Raw genomic sequence first — 20,507 nt, 5'->3', positions numbered from 1 at the left:
ACAATATAGCGTGAATAGTATTTGTATATAGTGTTTTTTGATGAATCTTTGACCTGGGATACAATGAAAGTCATTCTGGTGAATCTTTTTTTATGAGCATAATACTGGATAATGTTTGATTCCACAAAACCTTTCGATTATTTGACTTTTTTAATTACTAAATTACTTTTTAATATAGGGTTGCAATAACATGCGAGAGCACAAGTGTATTTCCTAGCTCTTGTGGCCATACAACAAAATCGCTTGATTTCAACAAAAAAATTCAAATGAATCATAACACTGACAGCACAAAGAGGCAAACACATGGAACGTACTAAAACTACGGAGACAACAATGAAGAAACACATTGCAATAAGATATTCAGTCATTTCCAACAGATCCGAGAATCATCACAACATGTTGCTCATGTATATATGCACAAAGATCATACACACTTGTGACATGTTGAAACACCTTACACAACATATAAAAGTTCCTGGATTCGCTAACATTTCACCGTCAACAATGTAGATGCCGACCTTTATTGATTCATGCTCGGCCACAAATTCGGCTTGCTGAAGCCCCACGGCAACCCTAGACCCATTCCATATAATCCGAAACCATTTTAGTGGTGTCAACAAAAAATGGTGATGGAATTTTACTGACAAATGTCAATGTTGACAAGATCTAAGCTAGTTATCTGCATAAAAAACTGATTATCAAGGATATCTATGAGTGTCAAAAATTGGTCACTATTATCCCACCTAACTTCTAACTCCTTTTTATCCTTCATATTTTTCACGTGTTAAAAAGGCGAGTGCCATCTTTTCAATGGACAACAACAATATTACTACATCATGCTGATCAACCCACGGAATTGTTTGAGTCATTGACTTGGGTGTGAATTTATTGTAGGCATGAGTAGTGAACAATTATCATCCCAATGAGTGTATTTAAATGAAAATCCTTCCACCAGTGCCATTAATTGCAATCCATTCTTCTTTACCGAGCTTGTCTTGGGTATGATAATTTTATATATAATTTCCCCTCTTCTACCTAATTGTATTTTTTGTTCCTTTTAGAGAAAGGGAAAAGGAGACAAGGTGTACAATTACTTTTTCCTTCCTTCAAAGCACTTGTTTTTAACCCCTTCTGCATAAGATAGTCTATTGGAAAACAATAGAAATAATGATCTTATAGCAGGTTTGGAAGGATAAATTATATGCTACCTAATGCAGTGACGGTCCTAAACCACTTCGAGATGCATGTGTTTTGCTTACATAACCCGTTGGGTCAAATTTTATCTTTTTTTACCAAGGATATTGTCAAAGTCAAACTATCTTGGTCAATAGGGTTGTACTTGCCATGAGAACGTCTTATAACATTGATCTTTGAGTCACTGTACCTCTCAGCTGGATACTAGTCGTATAGTGTTTCGTCGGGGTCCCTTGTGTTCGTGTCAGGTATCGAAGGAAAGAAGGTTAAGTGATAATGGTGGTAGTGCATGGGAATGAAGTCTCCATGGCATGTTCGTTGAGGACTGTATCCAAGATTTAGGCAGAAGAGGGGTCCATAAGGCAATACTCATAACGAAAAGTAACAGAACAACAAATAATCACAAATTCAGAAAAAATTAAATAAAAATCTATATCCATTGTAGGTTCGTTGAGAATCGTATCCAAGATTTAGGCAGAAGGAGGGGGGGGGGGATAAGGCAATAATCAAAAATAAAAGTAACAAAACAACAAATAATCACAAATATCTTGATCATACAATGTACTTGTTGTGAAATAACTATATGTATTGATTCAGTGTGATCGCGTGAACCATGATGCGTCTGATGCTTGGTACGTTCAGTCATTTTCTTGAACTTGGGTGTGAGCATATAGGGGGGCTAGGTGTCCACTAAAAAGTCTCGCTCATTTAATCTGTATCTGGTCAACCTTTTGACATAGTTCATATGTCTTGTAATAGCATTCCTTTCCAGTATATTCCTTATGTGCAACGGTATGAGCATAAGATGTTTAACGAAATATATTGTATGCGGTAATGTATATTGTCTATGGTACTTTCTAGTTTCTACGAAAAGGCATGAACTTACTAATGAGGGTAGAGGGAACTAGCAATTACAAATTTTGCAGGTTCCTTTAAACCCAAAACACAATGTGCTAAAGATTTTCAGAAAGGACATTCGACCTATACAATACATGCAACTAGATGTCTATCGGCTTGGACACTCGAGTTGTCGACTGGTACACTCCAAGCCCTATGCAACAAGTGTCTATCGGCTCGGAGTTGTCGATTGGTAGACTCCGAGCCCTCTAGTCATATATCTTAAGGTTTTGACTTGGACACTAGAAGATTCTCCGGATTTTTAAAACGTAAGAATAGAAGAAAAAAAAATATAGAAACACGGTAGTGTGTCATCTTCATCACCACAAGATTGCAGATATATTAGATTGTGTATGAAAACACAAAAGATTCTTCACATGTGGTTTGAGGAGATTGAAATCCTTCAAATTGTTTCTGAATCCTTTCAATCAAAGAGTCTTTTGGACGCTAGAAGCTCTAGAAGCACTAGAATACTCTTAACTCCGGGTTGTCACTTCAATCACTCGACCATTTCAAGCTCTTCAACTGGAGTGATGAAGCTGTGTACCTAGGGTAGGGTCATGGACCTGTCCAAACTGACCTACCCAAGGACATCTTCAGAAGAAATCATCTTTCAATCGACTTGAAGGCGTCTCACTCGACAGACTTGAAGATACTCGACCAAGAAGCAATCACTCGACCAAGACCAAGCCACTCGACGGTTAGGTGGACAAAAGGCACTCCGCATGCTAACGGTCGGTTATTAAGTAGCTTTTATGGTCATCATAGCACTTTATTACTAGCGTTACCAGTAACGCCCTGCCTTAATGTACATTGAACCCTTTGTAACGTGGGTCGGCTGGGGTCCTGGCGCACTCTATATAAGCCACCCCCTCCTCCAAGAAAAGGGTTCGCACCCCTGTAATTCATACTCTCATAATCCAGTCGACCGCCTCCGGGCTCCGAGACGTAGGGCTATTACTTTCTCCGAGAAGGGCCTGAACTCGTAAACCTTGCATTCTTACAACTCCTCCATAGCTAAAATCTTGCCTCTCCATACTTACCCCCCTACACTACTGTCAGACTTGGAACCACGACAGTTGGCGCCCATCGTGGGGCAGGTGTTTTAGCGTTTGTTGGAGGAGTTGCGACCTTTTCCGACCCGAATCATCATGGTTTTCGGCGGAGTTTTGGTGGAGGGCCGCGAGATCCGTCTCGGTGCGCTCACGTTCATCGTCGACGACTCTGCTTGGCTCCAGGAGGCTCCGCTCGACGTGGACGCACTCTCTATTCGCGGGGCAACGCACTTTAGCGCGTGCATCCGCGGCGTTCTCCTGCGGCAACCGTCGACCCCCTACCGGTCGGCTCCTGTGTTGTCCTCCCTCCCGTTTCCCGCCGGCGCAAGCGCTCCGGTCGGTCGAGACTTTAGCGGTGGGTGAGACACGCGGTGGCACGTCAGTCGGCCACCCCTCAAGTCGCGGTGATCGAGCCCGACGAATCCCTCTACGGCCTGTTCGACCTGTCGACTGGCTCCGCAGAGACCGCATCCGACTGCGACAGCAGCGATCCGGCGGCGGAGGTTCTGATGGTCGATGGACCGCCCAGTCCTCCCGATTTTCCCCGCACCAACGGAGGCGCGGGTGGAGGCGACCCGTCGCGTCCCCATGAGGAGTATCTTCCCGAGCCTCTCACGTCGCTGCAGAGAGAAGAACTTCGCCGCCAGAACGTGGATGCACTGCACACTCCTATCGTTGGAGAAACCCTCGAGGCTCGCGCCTTGGAAGATGCGCGCCTGGCAAACTTGGCCGAGTGCACTCGACTGGAGAACCTCCAGCGAGCACTCGACGAGCGTGCGCGACAACGGGTTCCCGAATCCAGTCGACGTTAGCTCTTCCCGCCCCCCGCGGGTATATCGAACTCCGATTCAGAATTTAGCAGCTGCGGCCCGTATTGCGGAGTTGATTCAGCCTTCCCAGTCAGAGGCTGGCAGAGGCTTGCTGCAGATCCGAGCGTTACTCCGGGCAGCAGGAGACCAGAATTCCGCTGTTTCTCAGTCGCGGAACATGATTCACAGCAGATCCGTTGCCGCGGACACAGTCCAATCGGCTCACAGCCCAAGATCGCCCCTGAGGCATGAGGGACATGGAGACCGGGGTGACCAGTATGGGAACCATGAGCAGTATGATCACCGAGTCGATCGTGACGGTCGACGTCGAGTGCCCACGCCTCCTCCGAGGAGCGGGTCGTATGTGCCTCGCCAACAGGATGACAGGCGCCCTCATAGTGGTGGGCGAAGGATTCCAGTCGACCCCAGAGGGCCAGGCTTTGATGCGAGATCCATTCTCATCCAAGGTTTGGTCGACAGGAACAGGGCTCACCGAGAAGGTCATGACAGAGATGCACCTACCAGCAGCAGAGTACATATTTCGGGGCCAGAGTGCTTTAGTCGAGCCATCAGGGCCGCTGTGATTCCTCCCAACTTCAGATTGGCGACTGGAGTCAGTAAGTTCACTGGCGAGTCCAAGCCCGATACTTGGCTTGAGGACTACCGAGTGGCCGTCCAGATTGGCAGCGACAATGATGAAGTGGCCATGAAGCACCTGCCTCTCATGTTGGAGGGCTCGGCCAGAGCGTGGCTGAACCAGTTAGCACCTAGCAGCATTTACACTTGGGAAGATCTCTCCCGAGTGTTCGTCACCACATTTGAAGGCACATACAAGCGACCGGAAGGGCTGACGGAACTGCGGTCTTGCGTGCAGAAGCCGAATGAAACTTTGAGGGATTACATCCAGAGGTGGATCACGTTACATCACTCGGTGGAGAATGTACCTGACCACCAAGCAGTTTGTGCCTTCAAGGAAGGCGTCAAGTACAGAGAACTGAATTTGAAATTCCGTCGAACCGGAGATATGTCCCTAAATCGGATGATGGAGATTGCCACCAAGTACGCTAATGGTGAAGATGAGGATCGACTCAGGAGTGGCAAGCTCAAGTCAGTCGCCCAAGAAATCGGAGGAAATTCCAATCGGAAACAGAAGCGGAAAGCCGAGCCAGTGGCTCCCGGGGAAGCCTTGGCTTTAACCCAAGGAAAGTTTAAAGGGAAACCTAAAGGACCTTGGAACCCCAAAAAGGTTAAAGACCAGGACGGAAATGATGTGTTGGACTTACCATGTCTCGTCCACACAAAGAAAGATGAAGAGGGTAATTTCATTTACCCGAAACATACCACTCGACAGTGTCGACTCTTGATCCAGCAGTTCCAGGGCAAGCAGCCCAAAGGTAAGGAAAAGGAGTCAGACAAGGTTGAGGACAAGGAAGATAGTGACGACGGATACCCTCAGGTCAATTCCACTCTGATGATTTTTGCCAATGTTGAAAGCAGAAGTCGACTGAAAGTTATTAATCGAGAGGTGAATATGGTCGCTCCGGCTACACCTAGTTACCTGAAATGGTCTCAGACTGCCATAACATTCGACCAGTCTGACCACCCAACGCACATCGCCACCCCTGGGAGGCAAGCTTTGGTGGTCGACCCAGTTGTTGAAGGCACTCGACTGATTAAAGTCCTGATGGATGGTGGCAGTGGTTTGAACATATTGTATGCTGAGACATTGAAAGGGATGGGCATTCCGATGTCCAGACTCAGTGCCAGCAACATGAGTTTCCATGGAGTCATTCCTGGGAAGAAGGCTGAATCACTCGGCCAGATTGCTCTTGATGTGGTTTTTGGTGATTCCAAAAATTACCACAAAGAAAAATTGACATTTGAAGTTGTAGACTTCCAGAGTGCCTACCATGCTATTTTGGGGAGGCCGGCTTATGCATGCTTCATGGCCCGACCATGTTACGTGTACCTCAAATTGAAGATGCCTGGCCCCAAAGGTGTGATCACTATTACGGGCAATCGGAAGAATGTTTTCAGAAAGGTTCGAAGATCGTTGATGCTCAGATGGCAGTGGTGGAGTTGCAGGAATACCAGAAGACTGCAGACCCGAGTGATTTGTTGCGAGCCAAGAAGCCCGCTACAGAGTCAGCTTTTCAGTCGACTGGCGATACGAAGACAGCTCACATCCACCCGACTGACCCCAGCGCTGCTCCAACTCATATCTCGACAACACTCAACTCCAAATAGGAAGAAGCGCTCATCCAGTTCCTCCGTGAGAACTAGGACATCTTTGCATGGAAGCCTTCTGACATGCCGGGTGTTCCCAGGGGGCTGGCTGAGCACCGCCTACGAGTCGACTCAAAAGTGAAACCTGTCAAAGAACATCTCCGACGGTCCGCCGTCCAGAAGAGAAAGGCCATTGGCGAAGAGGTGGCTCGGCTCTTAGCAGTAGAGTTCATCCGAGAAATCTACCACTCCGAGTGGCTCACCAATGTTGTCATGGTCCCCAAGAAGGACAAGTCACTTCGCATGTGCATTGACTTTAAACATATCAATCGGGCTTGCCCGAAAGACCATTTTCCTCTCCCCCGCATCGACCAGATAGTCGACTCGACTGCGGGATGTGAGCGACTATCTTTTTTAGACGCCTATTTCGGGTACCATCAGATCCGTCTGTATGGGCCTGACGAGATCAAAACAGCTTTCATCACTCCATTCGGGTGCTTCTGTTATGTTACCATGCCATTCGGCCTCAAGAATGCCGGAGCCACATTCATGAGGATGATTCAGAAGTGTTTGGTCACCCAAATTAGTCGGAATGTGGAGGCGTACATGGATGATATTGTGGTCAAGTCACGGAAGGGTTCCGACCTGCTGACTGACCTTGCTGAAACCGCCAACCTCAGAAGGTTTGATATCAAGCTTAATCCATCAAAATGCACATTCGGGGTTCCTGGCGGAAAGTTACTCAGTTTTCTCGTTTCCGAACGGGGAATCAACGCCAATCCAGAAAAAGTCGGTACTATACTCCGAATGAAAAGTCCTGTGCGAGTGCACGATGTGCAGAAGCTTACTGGTTGCTTGGCCGCCCTAAGTCGATTCATATCTCGTCTCGGTGAAAAGGCATTGCCTCTTTACCGATTGATGAAGAAGTCTGACAAGTTCGAGTGGACTCCTGAAGCTGACGCAGCGTTCGCAGAGCTCAAAGCTCTGCTCTCCACCCAGCCGGTGCTTGCTGCCCCAATCAGCAAGGAGCCTTTGCTGCTTTACATTGCAGCCACAGGACAAGTCGTCAGTACGGTACTTACGGTCGAGCGGGAAGAAGAAGGGAAAACCTTCAAAGTTCAGCGCCCAGTGTATTATATTTCTGAAGTCTTGACCCCATCGAAGCAAAGATATCCTCATTATCAGAAGCTCGTATATGGGATTTATATGACCACAAAGAAAGTTGCCCACTACTTCTCTAATCATTCCATTACAGTCATCAGCGACGCTCCGTTGTCAGAGATCTTGCATAACAGGGACGCAACTGGTCGAGTGGCAAAATGGGAGATTGAACTCCTTCCTCTAGATATCAAGTTTGAGGCAAAGAAAGCTATCAAGTCCCAGGCAATCGTGGATTTCATCGCCGAGTGGATTGAACAACAACTGCCGACTCAGGTTCACTCGGAGCATTGGACCATGTTCTTTGACGGTTCCAAGATGCTAAATGGTTCCGGCGCCGGAGTGGTGTTGGTCTCCCCCAGAGGAGATAAACTCAGATATGTTCTTCAAATCCACTTTGATTCCTCTAACAACGAGGCAGAATACGAAGCACTTTTATATGGGTTGCGCATGGCCATTTCACTCGGCGTCTGTCGCCTCATGGTCTATGGCGACTCAGATTTGGTGGTTAATCAAGTGATGAAGGAATGGGACGTCAGAAGTCCAGCCATGACTGGTTATTGCAATGCAGTGAGAAAGGTGGAGAAGAAATTCGAGGGGTTACAGCTTCATCACGTACCCCGACTGAAAAATCAAGCAGCTGATGATCTGGCAAAAATAGGTTCCAAAAGAGAAGCCATTCCCAGCAATGTGTTTTTGGAACACATCCACACACCATCAGTCCAGGAGGATCCCTTCACTGAAGAGGCCCCGCAGCCAAAAAGCGCCACAGATCCGACTAAAGTTGAAGTTCCAGCTGTGGTCGACCTGATCATGGAAGTCTTGGTTATCACTCCCGTCTGGACAGAACCGTACATCGCGTACATCCTAAGGAAAGAACTCCCAGAAGACGAAGAAGAGGCTCGACAGATCGTCCGTCGATCCAAGGCCTTTACAGTCATAAAGGGACAGTTATATAGAGAAAGCGCGACTGGGGTCGGCTAGAAGTGTATTACACCAGAAGAAGGTCAGATGATCCTTAACGATATCCACTCGGGGACCTATGGTCATCATGCGTCCTCTCGGACCATTGTGGCTAAAGCATACCAAGCGGGGTTCTACTGGCCAAGAGCCAATGAGATGGCAAAAGAGATAGTCGACAAATGTGAAGGATGTCAGTATTACTCCAATATGCCGCACAAGCCCGCGTCAGCCCTGAAAACCATTCTCGTCTGGCCCTTTGCTGTTTGGGGGCTGGACATGGTTGGACCACTGAGAACAGGCAGGAGCGGCTTCACTCATGTGCTGGTAGCAGTCGACAAGTTCACCAAATGGATTGAAGCCAAGCCTATCAAGAATCTTGATGCTTGCACCGCTATCAGTTTCATCAGAGAGTTGATATTCAGATATGGAGTTCCACACAGCATCATCACCGACAACGGGTCAAACTTCGATTCCGACAAATTCAGGGCCTTTTGTGCCTCTCAGGGCACTCGAGTCGACTATGCTTCGGTCGCTCACCCCCAGTCGAATGGGCAAGCAGAAAGGGCGAACGGCCTGATTCTTAAAGGACTGAAACCCCGATTGATGCGCGATCTCAAGCAGGCAACAGGTGCATGGGTCGACGAGCTTCCATCAGTCCTTTGGGGATTAAGAACAACCCCGAATCGATCGACCGGAAGAACCCCATTCTTTCTGGTCTACGGAGCCGAGGCAGTCTTACCGAGTGACCTGCTTCACAACGCTCCCCGAGTCGAGCTCTACTCTAAAAATGAAGCAGAACAAGCCCGGCAGGACGCAGTCGACCTCCTAGAAGAAGAAAGAGAAATGGCCTTGATTCGATCGACCATCTATCAGCAAGACTTGCGTCGATTCCATGCCAGAAACGTGAAGAGACGAGCCTTCCAAGAAGGAGACTTAGTCCTTCGAGTGGATCAGCAGAAACCACACAAGCTCGCTCCTACTTGGGAAGGCCCCTTCATAGTCACCAGAGTCCTCCACAATGGAGCATACCACCTCTACAATGTCAATCGCTAGATTGATGAGCCACGAGCCTGGAATGCGGAGCTACTCCGCCCCTTTTATACTTGAGTTATCATTCAGATAAGATGTAATAAGAAAAAACTCCTGTAGTTTATTTATCAAAGACAAGAGCATTATAATTTTCCCAGTGATTATTATTGTTTTTGTTTACGTAAGAAATCCCCCAGTGGGTGGCTTAGCTGCGAATCCGCTTCGCCTAAGTTTATAAAAACGATTTCCTACCGAGTGGCGAGCCAGCCTCCCACTCGGAGTCTTAGCTGCGAATCCGTTTTGCCTAAGTTTGAAAAAAAATCCTACCGAGTGGAGAGCAGCCCTCCCACTCGGGGGCTTAGCTGCAGTCCAGTACTCGCCTAAGTTCTCTCACTTGAGGACTTAGCTGCAGTCAGGCACTCGCCTAAGTTTGAAAAAATCCTTCCGAGTGGAGAGCAGCCCTCCCACTCGGGGGCTTAGCTGCAGTCCAGTACTTGCCTAAGTTCTCTCTCTTGAGGACTTAGCTGCAGTCAGGCACTCGCCTAAGTTTGAAAAAATCCTATCGAGTGGAGAGCAGCCCTCCCACTCGGGGGCTTAGCTGCAGTCCAGTACTCGCCTAAGTTCTCTCTCTTGAGGACTTAGCTGTAGTCAGGCACTCGCCTAAGTTTGAAAAAATCCTACCGAGTGGAGAGCAGCCCTCCCACTCGAGGGCTTAGCTACAGTCCAGTACTCGCCTAAGTTCTCTCACTTGAGGACTTAGCTGCAGTCAGGCACTCGCCTAAGTTTGAAAAAATCCTACCGAGTGGAAAGCAGCCCTCCCACTCGGGGGCTTAGCTGCAGTCCAGTACTCGCCTAAGTTCTCTCGCTTGAGGACTTAGCTGCAGTCAGGCACTCGCCTAAGTTTGAAAAAATCCTACCGAGTGGAGAGTAGCCCTCCCACTCGGGGGCTTAGCTGCAGTCCAGTACTCGCCTAAGTTCTCTCTCTTGAGGACTCAGCTGCAGTCAGGCACTCGCCTAAGTTTGAAAAAAAATTCCTACCAAGTGGAGAGCAGCCCTCCCACTCGGGGGCTTAGCTGCAGTCCAGTACTCACCTAAGTTCTCTCTCTTGAGGACTCAGCTGCAGTCAGGCACTCGCCTAAGTTTGAAAAAAATCCTACTGAGTGGAGAGCAGCCCTCCTACTCGGGGGCTTAGCTGCAGTCCAGTACTCGCCTAAGTTCTCTCACTTGAGGACTCAGCTGCAGTCAGACACTCGCCTAAGTTTGAAAAATCCTACCGAGTGGAGAGCAGTCCTCTCACTCGGGGGCTTAGCTGCAGTCCGGTACTTGCCTAAGTTTTCTCATTTAAAGACTTAACCGCGGTCAAGCACTCGCCTAAGTACAAAAACACATCCTGCCCTGCAGTAACAAGCAGCAGGTCGACGGCCGCCTCCTCCTTGGAGAGCTTCGCCACAAATACAACGTGCACTCCATCCTGCCCTGCAGTAACAAGCTGCAGGTCGACGGCCGCCTCCTCCTTGGAGAGCTTCGCCACCAATACAACGTGCACCCCATCCCGCTCTGCAGTAACGAGGTGCACGTCGACTGCTACCTTTCCCTTCGGAGCCGCGCCACAAGTACAAAAAAGTTGTCTCGAAAGAAGAACTATTTCCACTCGACGGGGGATTCATAAAGATATTCAACGATAAACCGAGTTCAGATAAATCCTAAAGGGTCCGGACCACAGGAGGAGGGCTGACAGGCTCGACGAACTCGTCCAGGTCGACGCCATCGGCAATCCGAGTGGCGGCAGCAATGAAAGTCTCCATAAAAGTTCGGAAGTCGTGCTTCTGGGTGTTAGCGACCTTGATTGTGGCTAGCTTATCTTGTCGCACCTCCTTGCAGTGGACACGAACCAAAGACAGAGCCACATCAGTGCCACACCGAGCAGAAGACTTCTTCCACTCCTGCACTCAATCAGGGATTCTGTTAAGTCGAGTCATCAGAGACTCAAGATCGTTTTGGAGTGTGGCCTCTGGCCAAAGTGTCGGGTCGATCCGTGACATGGCGACCTTCAGTCGAGCCAAGTAGTCCACGGCACCGTCGATGCGAGATTCCAGTCGAAGCAGATTCATGGCAGTTTCATCTTTCACGGGAGAGTTGATTGGATCCAAACCTGGTTCGATCCACCCAGTCTTCTCTTCAAAGTTCTGGCAAAACTCTGCATTCACGATCCAAGGATAAGTCAATTTTCGTACACTGAGTCGACACAAAAAAAAATCAGTCAGAACAGAATGTGCACCTTCAAGCTTGATGAACAACTTCTTGGCAAGACTTCTCAGATAGCTCTCCAGATCATCCCTCCCGCGAGCAATGCTTTCCATTTTCTCGCCCTGGACGAGATTCGCCTTCTTCCAGCGCGAGCACTCCTTGTTGGAGTCATTCAGAGCAGACTTCAGCCTGGTATTCTCTTCTTCCAACTGGCCGGCCGAAGCCAGCTTCTGTTCGGCCAGAGCGACTCTGTCGTCAGCTTCCTTTCGGGCAGCAGCCAGATCCTGGTCCTTCTTTGCCAGAGCTTCTCTCAGCTTTTCTGCAAAGAAATGGTGCTTGATTCAGAAAGAGCAGAAGGGTACTCAAGCCCAAGGCAAACTAGTCGACAAACTCGTCTTACCATTGGCACCATCCTTAGCCTTTTGCAGCTCTGTCTTGGCCAGCTCCAAGTCAAGGCTCAGTTGGATCTGATGTTTCTCCAAATCAGCAAAGCAAGCTCCCAGATCACAAGATTTCTGCAATCAAAGAGGAGAAGCTATTTTACAGTGAAAAACAACAAAGGCAATAAATACTAAGACTACGGTCGACTACCCGCAGTCCACCATAGTCTCGGGGACTACACCCAGTGGGTGCACTTTGCGTGCCCCCACCGGTTCTGATCCCACTCGACCGGTCCGCCGAAGTCGAGTCCAAAAAAAGAAGGCAGAAAGAGAGGAAGTAGAACTCAGACTACAGTCGACTGCCAGCAGTCCACCGTAGTCTCGGGGACTACACCCAGTGGGTGCACTTTGCGTGCCCCCACCGGTTCTGATCCCACTCGACCAGATCGAGTGGAAGAGACAAACTACCAGTTTGGTTTATACATTCGAAAAAATACAACGACTACAGTCGACTGCCAGCAGTCCACGGTAGTCTCGGGGACTACACCCAGTGGGTGCACTCAGCGTGCCCCCACCGGTTCAAAAATTTCAATCGACGCACCCAGTGGGTGTACAGATGCAAAGATTTTCCGGAAAGAGTCTTTAGATAGCATATCCTAACAGAATAAGCAGTGACCAATTAACCTGAACATTGCTTTGGAGGGCCGAGCTGGCGTCGTAGGCAGCCTGACCGGCGTCACACACCACCCTCATCTTCTCCATCATGATGCCCGCCTGACGTATGGCTTCCTTGGCAGCATTCGCTTCGTCCTCCGGGACATGATGGGTCGCAAAAACTGAAGGTGGGTCGACAGGAGCCTGAGCAGTCGATGAAGAGGGCAAGGCACTCGACAGTGGCACATCAAAGGTAACAGAACCCCGATTGGCGTCGCCAGTATCCTGAACAACTGGTTCCGTCCTTGGCGTCGACTGTGGCGCCTCGCTTGTAGGAGCCTGCCTACTCTTCCTCGTCAAAGGCCTCTCGGGCTCTTCATCATCATCGGGGAGGTCAATAATGTTGGGAGCTATGCAAAGTTCAATTGCCAAAACCACATCACCCAATGATGCACATTGTAGTTGAATCGACCAAACAAAGACAGTATGGTGGAAATCATACCTGGACTAGAAGTAACCGCATCCTCCATCACCTCATCATCGTCCCTGTAAGCTGAGGTCCCTGAAGTGGCAGCGCTGATAGTTCCAAAGTCCATCCGGTTAAAACAAGAAAAACAAACAGCGTGAAGCGTCGAGTGAATACGAAAGGAGACACTCACGCGGAAGCAACGGGGATGTCAATCTTAATCTTCGGCAACGCCTTCTGAGTCTTCAGCTCTGCAACTTTGGGGTGCTTTGGCACTTTCTCAGTCGGGGTTGGTGAAGAGACCCGAGGACGCTTCGAAGACTGACTAGCCTGAGCAGTTACCTTTTCACGGGCACTCGATCGTTCTTGGTCGAGCTTGGATCGCCTCTCCTGGCGAGGAGGTGACTCGACTTCTTCTCCATCACTTGAGTCGTCGCTTCCTCCACCCCCTTCACCGTCAGAAGTCCACTCACCACTGTCGCCGCCGCTCGCCTCGCCTTCCAGAGCTTGCTCTTGCTCTCCGTTGGGCATCGAATACATTTCAATAATGGCCTGAAAGAAAGCAGGGAGAACAAAGTCAGTCGACGCAGTGTATGCAGGAGCGAATTCAAATTACAAAGCAAAAACTCAGAATCAAACCTTCTCTGGTGCATGAGACTGGTCAAATGGAGGGACTCTCCTGGCTCCCCTGGGGTTGTCCTTGTTCCCGGTAATGCCCGACAGCCACTTCTCCAGGGTGTCGTCGTCGACCTCCTCCGGGTGGATCCGAGTGGAGTCTTCAAGACCCGAATACATCCACATCGGATGGTCTCGGGCTTGAAGAGGCTGGATGCGCCACTGAAGGAAGACCTCCAAGAGATCCATACCGGTGACCCCATCACGGATAAGCTGGACCACTCGATCGACCAGCACCCTCATTTGCGCCTTGTCCTCCGAGAGCACCTTCAAAGGGGAGGGTTTCCTCACTCGGTCCATGGTAAAGGGAGGGAGGCCAATCGACTGCCCTGGCGTCGACTGGTCCTTACAGTAAAACCAGGTCGACTGCCATCCGCGGACTGAGTCAGGAAGAATCATGGCCGGAAAAGAACTTTTCCCTCTCATCTGGATACTAAGACCCCCACACATCTGAATCACTTGCGTCCTCTCGTCACTCGGGTTAGCCTTTTTCACCGTCCGGGAGCGACAAGTGAAAATGTGCTTGAAAAGACCCCAGTGAGGCCGGCAACCCAGGAAGTTCTCACACAAAGAAATGAAAGCGGCGAGATAAACGATTGTGTTGGGAGTAAAGTGGTGGAGTTGTGCCCCAAAGAAGTTCAGAAACCCTTGAAAGAAAGGGTGAGGAGGCAAGGAAAATCCACAGTCGACGTGGGTGGCAAGAAGAACACGCTCACCCTCCCGAGGTTGCGGCTCAGATTCCTTTCCCGGAAGCCGCGCCGTGTCATAGGGGATCAGCCCCCCTTCGGCCAGGTCGTCGAGGTCTTCTTAGGTGATCCTCGAGTGGATCTAGTCACCCTGGATCCAGCCCTTCGGCAGGCCGGTTCGCGAGGAAGATCCGCCCCGGCTGGTCGCCTTCCCCTTCGACCTCGCACTCGCCTTCTTTGCCCGCTCCAGAGCCGCCGTCCTCTCCTTCCCCATTGTCGCCGGCGAGACGCGTACGGAGCGGTGGTGCTGGGGCGAGAGCGAGCGCAGCGGAGGGGCGTGGAGAGGAGAAGAGGTAATGGGAACACACTGTTCGGGAGACTACGGTCCAACGCCTTATATGAGGCCGCTTCCGAGTGGCTGACGGGTAGGCCCAGGCGGCTCTGTCAAATCCCGTAACAATCGCGCACGCGATACGTGGCGAAAAAGGTGACGCGGGAATCGAGGCGGCTCCGCTCTATCCCATCCGATTACTGCGGCCTCCCCTGTCCCGCGCGCTTCCCAAAATTCGGATCCCACGAAATCCGCGGACAGCAGAACAACTTGTCAAACCAAAGATCTCCTCCGCACCATCACTCGGAGCCTTTCGAGTAAAGAAACTCACTCGACGAAGAATTAAGAATGGATCAAGGCAACTGGAAAGGAAGCCGCTGTCAACACTCGGATTCATTGACCCGAAACAAGGTATGCTCGCGGCATGAAAAACGAGTCGGAAAAATGCTCAAACCCTGTCCCACTCAAACCTCGATCCATTCGGGGGCTAATGATGAAGCTGTGTACCTAGGGTAGGGTCATGGAGCTGTCCAAACTGACCTACCCAAGGACATCTCCAGAAGAAATCATCTTTCAATCGACTTGAAGGCGTCTCACTCGACAGACTTGAAGATACTCGACCAAGAAGCAATCACTCAACCAAGACCAAGCCACTCGACGGTTAGGTGGCCTAAAGGCACTCCGCATGCTAACGGTCGGTTATTAAGTAGCTTTTATGGTCATCATAGCACTTTATTACTAGCGTTACCAGTAATGCCCTGCCTTAATGTACATTGAACCCTTTGTAACGTGGGTCGGCTGGGGTCCTGGCGCACTCTATATAAGCCACCCCCCTCCTCCGAGACAAGGGTTCGCACCCCTATAATTCATACTCTCATAATCCAGTCGACCGCCTCCGGGCTCCGAGACGTAGGGCTATTACTTCCTCCGAAAAGGGTCTGAACTCGTAAACCTTGCGTTCTTACAACTCCTCCATAGCTAAGATCTTGCCTCTCCATACTTACCCCCTACACTACTGTCAGACTTGGAACCACGACATGGAGTGCTTTGCTATTTTCCCTTGTGATTCTAGTTTTGCTCCCATGTTGGAGCGGCCGAATCAGGAACATGCCACCTACTGATTTCATCACACGTGCAATGCTTAATTGACCAAAATAACAACATAAATAACCTTTTATTTCTTAAAGTCAAGCTCCATGACTTTGCTAATTCATACTACTAATTCATGTCTTCAAAGTTTACGCATGTCATCTCTGATCACTGTAATAGGGAGAGTAATCAAGTAGCTCATGAACTAGTTAAGGCTGGTCATAGTGGGGAGTAACTTAGACTAGTGTCATGTATATGACACTAGCCTAAGTTACTATCTTCATAATGCAAAGTAACATAATAGTATTATCTTAGATTGCTTCATTTATTAGCTTGTAGACTCATCGTGTCTTGAAAATCGCTATGTTACAGTAACATATTATGTTACCACCTCTCATTAATTACTTGCCACATAAGCAACAATTTTTTTGGAGTGCGCTATGTTACTAGCTAAGTTACTCCCACTATGACTAACCTAAGGCTGGTTGTAATGGGGAGTATCATATACTAGTATCATGCATATGATACTAGTGTATAATACCACCTCCCTAATGCATAGTATCATATATTAGTATCATGTAGTACTTTATTTATTGACATGCATGACACAAAGTAGCATAACATTTATTATGATACGGTATCATGATATGATACTACACCCTCTTTTTCTTCATTTAATGCTATGCCACCTCATCAAAATTACCTAGTTGGCATGCATGATACTAGTTATGATACTATCATTACGACCAGCCTAAATTAGCTAGATTCTCTTCCTAATCACTGGATGGACTCCGCCCCCGAGGGCCTCATCCCCATGCTTGTAAACGATGCTACGATTCTTATAACTGTGTCGATTCCTTTTACTGAAAATGCCAACTGTCCTCACGACAACAGGGCAATGAACATGGATAACTCGTATTGTTATAACTTAGAACAACTCACATCAACCAACAATTGCTTGGACACCCACAAGAAAGTACTCCCTCCGTTTCGAATTACTTGTCGCAGGTATGGATGTATCTAGATGTATTTTAGTTCTAGATACATCCATTTCTGCGACGAGTAATTTGGAACGGAGGGAGTACGTACATGGTAACCTTCAGACCTCAGAGCTTACTACAGTCGGTGGGGACAAATGACATTTGCCCTACGGTGATGTCAAACAGCAAATGTATGTTCTGCTGCTGGAAATTGCCGAGCACTGAAGTCGAAGTCGACGTCGCCCCAGCAATGTTTAAGCAGAACGACGAGTCCTCTCCGTCGAAAGACATGTAGTTGTCCCTGTGCAGCGTCATATCCGCACCGCCGGCGAAGTGCAGCACCATGTCCGGCATGGCCGGGAGCTGCCGCTCACCGGCGGGAGCCGGGAAGCAGGGGTTGTCCAGGCTCGTGGCGTTCACCGCCGGCTGGCCGAGCACCTCGGCCACGTGGTTGGCGACCACCCTGAAAGCACTTTCTACGAGGATCGTGAAGATGGTGCCGGAGTCCACGATCATCCCGCCGGTGCCGTCGGCGCGCAGCGCGAACGTCTGGTTCGGGATCGGCAGGCGGGTGTCGCCGAGCGATATGCCCTCGAGGGAGACGTAGTACCGGGACGGGCTCTGCGGGCTCTGCAGTAGGGGCGTCGACTGCACGGCGGCGTCGCCACTGGTAGCCAGCTCCGCGACGGAGCCGAACAGGACCGGGCTGCCCAGGCTGGTGTTGAAGAAGTCGGTGAGGCAGTAGCTGAACTTGCCGACCCCTAGCTGCGCCACGAGGGACAGGCTCCCGCGGCCGAGGCCGACCGTCCCGGTGGAGTTGTACGAGTCGCCCCCGTTGTCCGTGCCGCAGCCGAACGCGACGCCTCCGGCGGAGGCGGCCGGTGCTTCGCCGGGAGTGCTAGAGCCGAAGGTGAGCGTCTCCGTGCCCAGGCCGCCAGCCGAGTAGGCGCCGTCGCCGTACGCGTAGCGGTACCTGCAGAGCGCGGAAGGGGTGCAGTTGCGGCTCCATATGGGCAGGCACGTGGCGCTGGAGCAGGGCATAGGGGAGAAACTGGAGGAGGTGGTCGGATCGTAGACGGGCGTGTCCTGCGGGAAGCAGAGCTTGCACGGCTGGCACTGCGTCCAGGTAAGGTCGCTGCCGGTGTCGGCGAGGGCGACGAACGGCACCGGCGGCGTCCCGATGGCGAGCTCCATGAGGTACTCGGCCTGGCCCGAGCGGAGCCTTGGCCCGGTGCTCGACATGGAAGACGTCGTGGAATAACCCGGTAGCGTCGTGGCCGCTCGGAGGCGGCTTCTGTGCACGGCTCGGCGCATCAGCTGCGCCTTGGTGAAGCCGAGTTTGGAGTCAATGTGGGTGAGCGTGGAGCGGTAGCTGGACGGTGGCGGCGCCGCCGAGTTGGCTAGTGAGGCAAGTAGGAGCAAGCTCAGAGCTTGTAAAGGACCCATGGAATCGAGCGTATGGATGATCAGTGCTGAAACTTGCAAGTCTTTTTATAGGAAGGTTTCACCAAGAATGAATGACAACAGTAAGTAGTAGAGCATTAACGAAATCGTTACACTACTCCGATCTTTAGCATGCAGACGTAGATGTCGTCATCAAGGGCGGAATAAGCTATGGAGCAGAGCATAGGACGGCCGTCTGCCCATATTGTTGGCGCTAACCGCCTCCTAGCCCCTACTGCCTCGGAGTCCTCCGGCCTCTAAACCTCGTGCCGCCATTTGGCCACCGATGTGCAGAGCTACAGCAAAGACTGGAAGAAGAAGAAACGAGCTGGCTAGGATGGAAGGGGCCTTCAGCTTTAGGCTTAAGTAGTTCGGTTGCTAGCTAGCTAACACTAGTGACTAGTGCCTTCATGACCATCTTGTTTTATCTCACATTGTGTGCAAAGATAATGTCGGTAAAAAAAATCGGTAAAATAAGCCCAACATGTACGTTTTTTTTACCGATTTGCCCTCCATCGGTAAAATAATCGGTAAAATCACTAGTATAGGGGGGCCAAATCGGTAAAAAAAATGTCGAGTTGTATCATAATAATGTGTCGCTTTCCACGAAAATAAAAAGTAGTTATTCATATTAAGAATTTCACTATATTACATTTAGATGTGAGATAATATCTAAATTATGACATCAGCGGAAATTATCACACACTGTGCCGCTCATGAATTGAACTCACAACTCAGGACCACGTACAGAGCAACAGTGGCAACTATCACTCCACCCGATAGCTAACGGTGATAACTAAGTAACGGCAAATATTTAAGTACATAGTACAGCGTCGATATTAGAAGACATTTTAGAAATTTTTTGAAACCTTTTTCCATAAATTGTTCACAATTTTGAAATATACAATATTTTTGCAAACACAAACAGTTTTAAAATTTCAAAAGTCTTTTTTAATGTGAATAGAATTTATAATTCCCAATTTTTTTTGAAAAATAAGAACACAATTTGGTATTCCGAACAATTTCTTCACGGACAAATTTTAAAAAATTGAACAATTTTTGAAAATCCCCGAACAATTTTAAAGTGGGGACACTTTTAAAAATTCCAAACCTTTTTTCAAAAGCATGAATAAATTTAATTTTTTAATCATAAATTTCAATAACAAAGATTGCTTGCACCATTTAAAAATGCTAACATTTGAAAATGTTCATGATTTAAAAAGAATGTTTGTGATGTTTAAAAAATGTATTGTACAATGAAAAAATCATAGCATTCAAAGAAATGTCCGTGACAACTTTTTAAATGAAACATCATGCATTTAAAAAAAATCACAACATTTTCTTGAAAAATTGTTTTATGCAATTTTAAAAAAATGTTTGTGTATTTTTTTTTTGAAAAGTCTCATACCATTTTGAAAAATGATCACCAGGAATTTGAAAAATGTTTACCTTGTATTCTAAAAAATGCCCGGGCCTGTATTTGAAAATAATATTCATCATGTATTTAAAAATAATGTTTGATGTGTGTTAGAAAAATGTTTCCTATGTATACAGGAAAATATACAATGCGTATTGCAAAAGTTGACATGTATTTCCCCAAAAAAATACAACTATATAGGTGTATTGGGTTGGGAACGAGTTGCATGCCGAAAATGGACATGCAACTATGTCGGGCATGAGTTGCATGTTTGGGTTGGACATGCAACTGGGTCGTGTGGGTTTATGTGTTGGGGTACAACATGAAACTAGATAGGGCTCGGGGCAAGTTACTGCTGAAAAACAAAGCACAAGCCTAGTTGTGAGCCAAGGGTGGGCTTGCAACTGGTAGAACTACGAGTTGAGTATCGAGTCGGGGTGGACTTACAACTGGGACAACTATAAATTATGAGACCAGTTGTGAGTCAAGGTTCGACTTGCAACTTGGATAAAACAAATTATGGTTCTAGTTGCGAGTCAAGGGCGGACTTGCAACTAGGATGAAAGACAAAAACACAAGCCTAGTTGTGAGTCAGGGTGGGCTTGAACCTGGGATAAAACAAACTACATGACTAGTTATGAGTCGAGGGTGGACTTGTAACTTAGACACGTATATCAAACATGACACCGAGTCGCGAGTTGAGAGTGGACTTGCAATTGAAAATCAAAACCAAATCACATGCCCAGTCGCGAGTCGAGGGTGGACTTGCAACTAGGACAACAACAAACTATGTGCCCAATTGAGAGCC

The 20,507-nt window shown here is 48.7% G+C and overlaps 1 protein-coding gene across 1 annotated transcript; it reads right to left on the bottom strand.

Annotated features, from left to right (window-relative positions):
• Nucleotides 1-16,965: 16,965 nt before the first annotated feature.
• Nucleotides 16,966-18,285, bottom strand: LOC123184980 (aspartic proteinase nepenthesin-1-like). The gene has a single exon (XM_044597005.1). It carries the CDS (start codon nt 18,283-18,285, stop codon nt 16,966-16,968), a length of 1,320 nt encoding a protein of 439 aa, XP_044452940.1.
• Nucleotides 18,286-20,507: the final 2,222 nt, after the last annotated feature.

Source organism: Triticum aestivum, chromosome 2A (genome assembly GCF_018294505.1).
Source record: "Triticum aestivum cultivar Chinese Spring chromosome 2A, IWGSC CS RefSeq v2.1, whole genome shotgun sequence".
Lineage (NCBI taxonomy): Eukaryota > Viridiplantae > Streptophyta > Magnoliopsida > Poales > Poaceae > Triticum > Triticum aestivum.
Note: the sequence above shows the minus strand (reverse complement) of the source record. Positions and strands in the feature narration are given on the sequence as shown.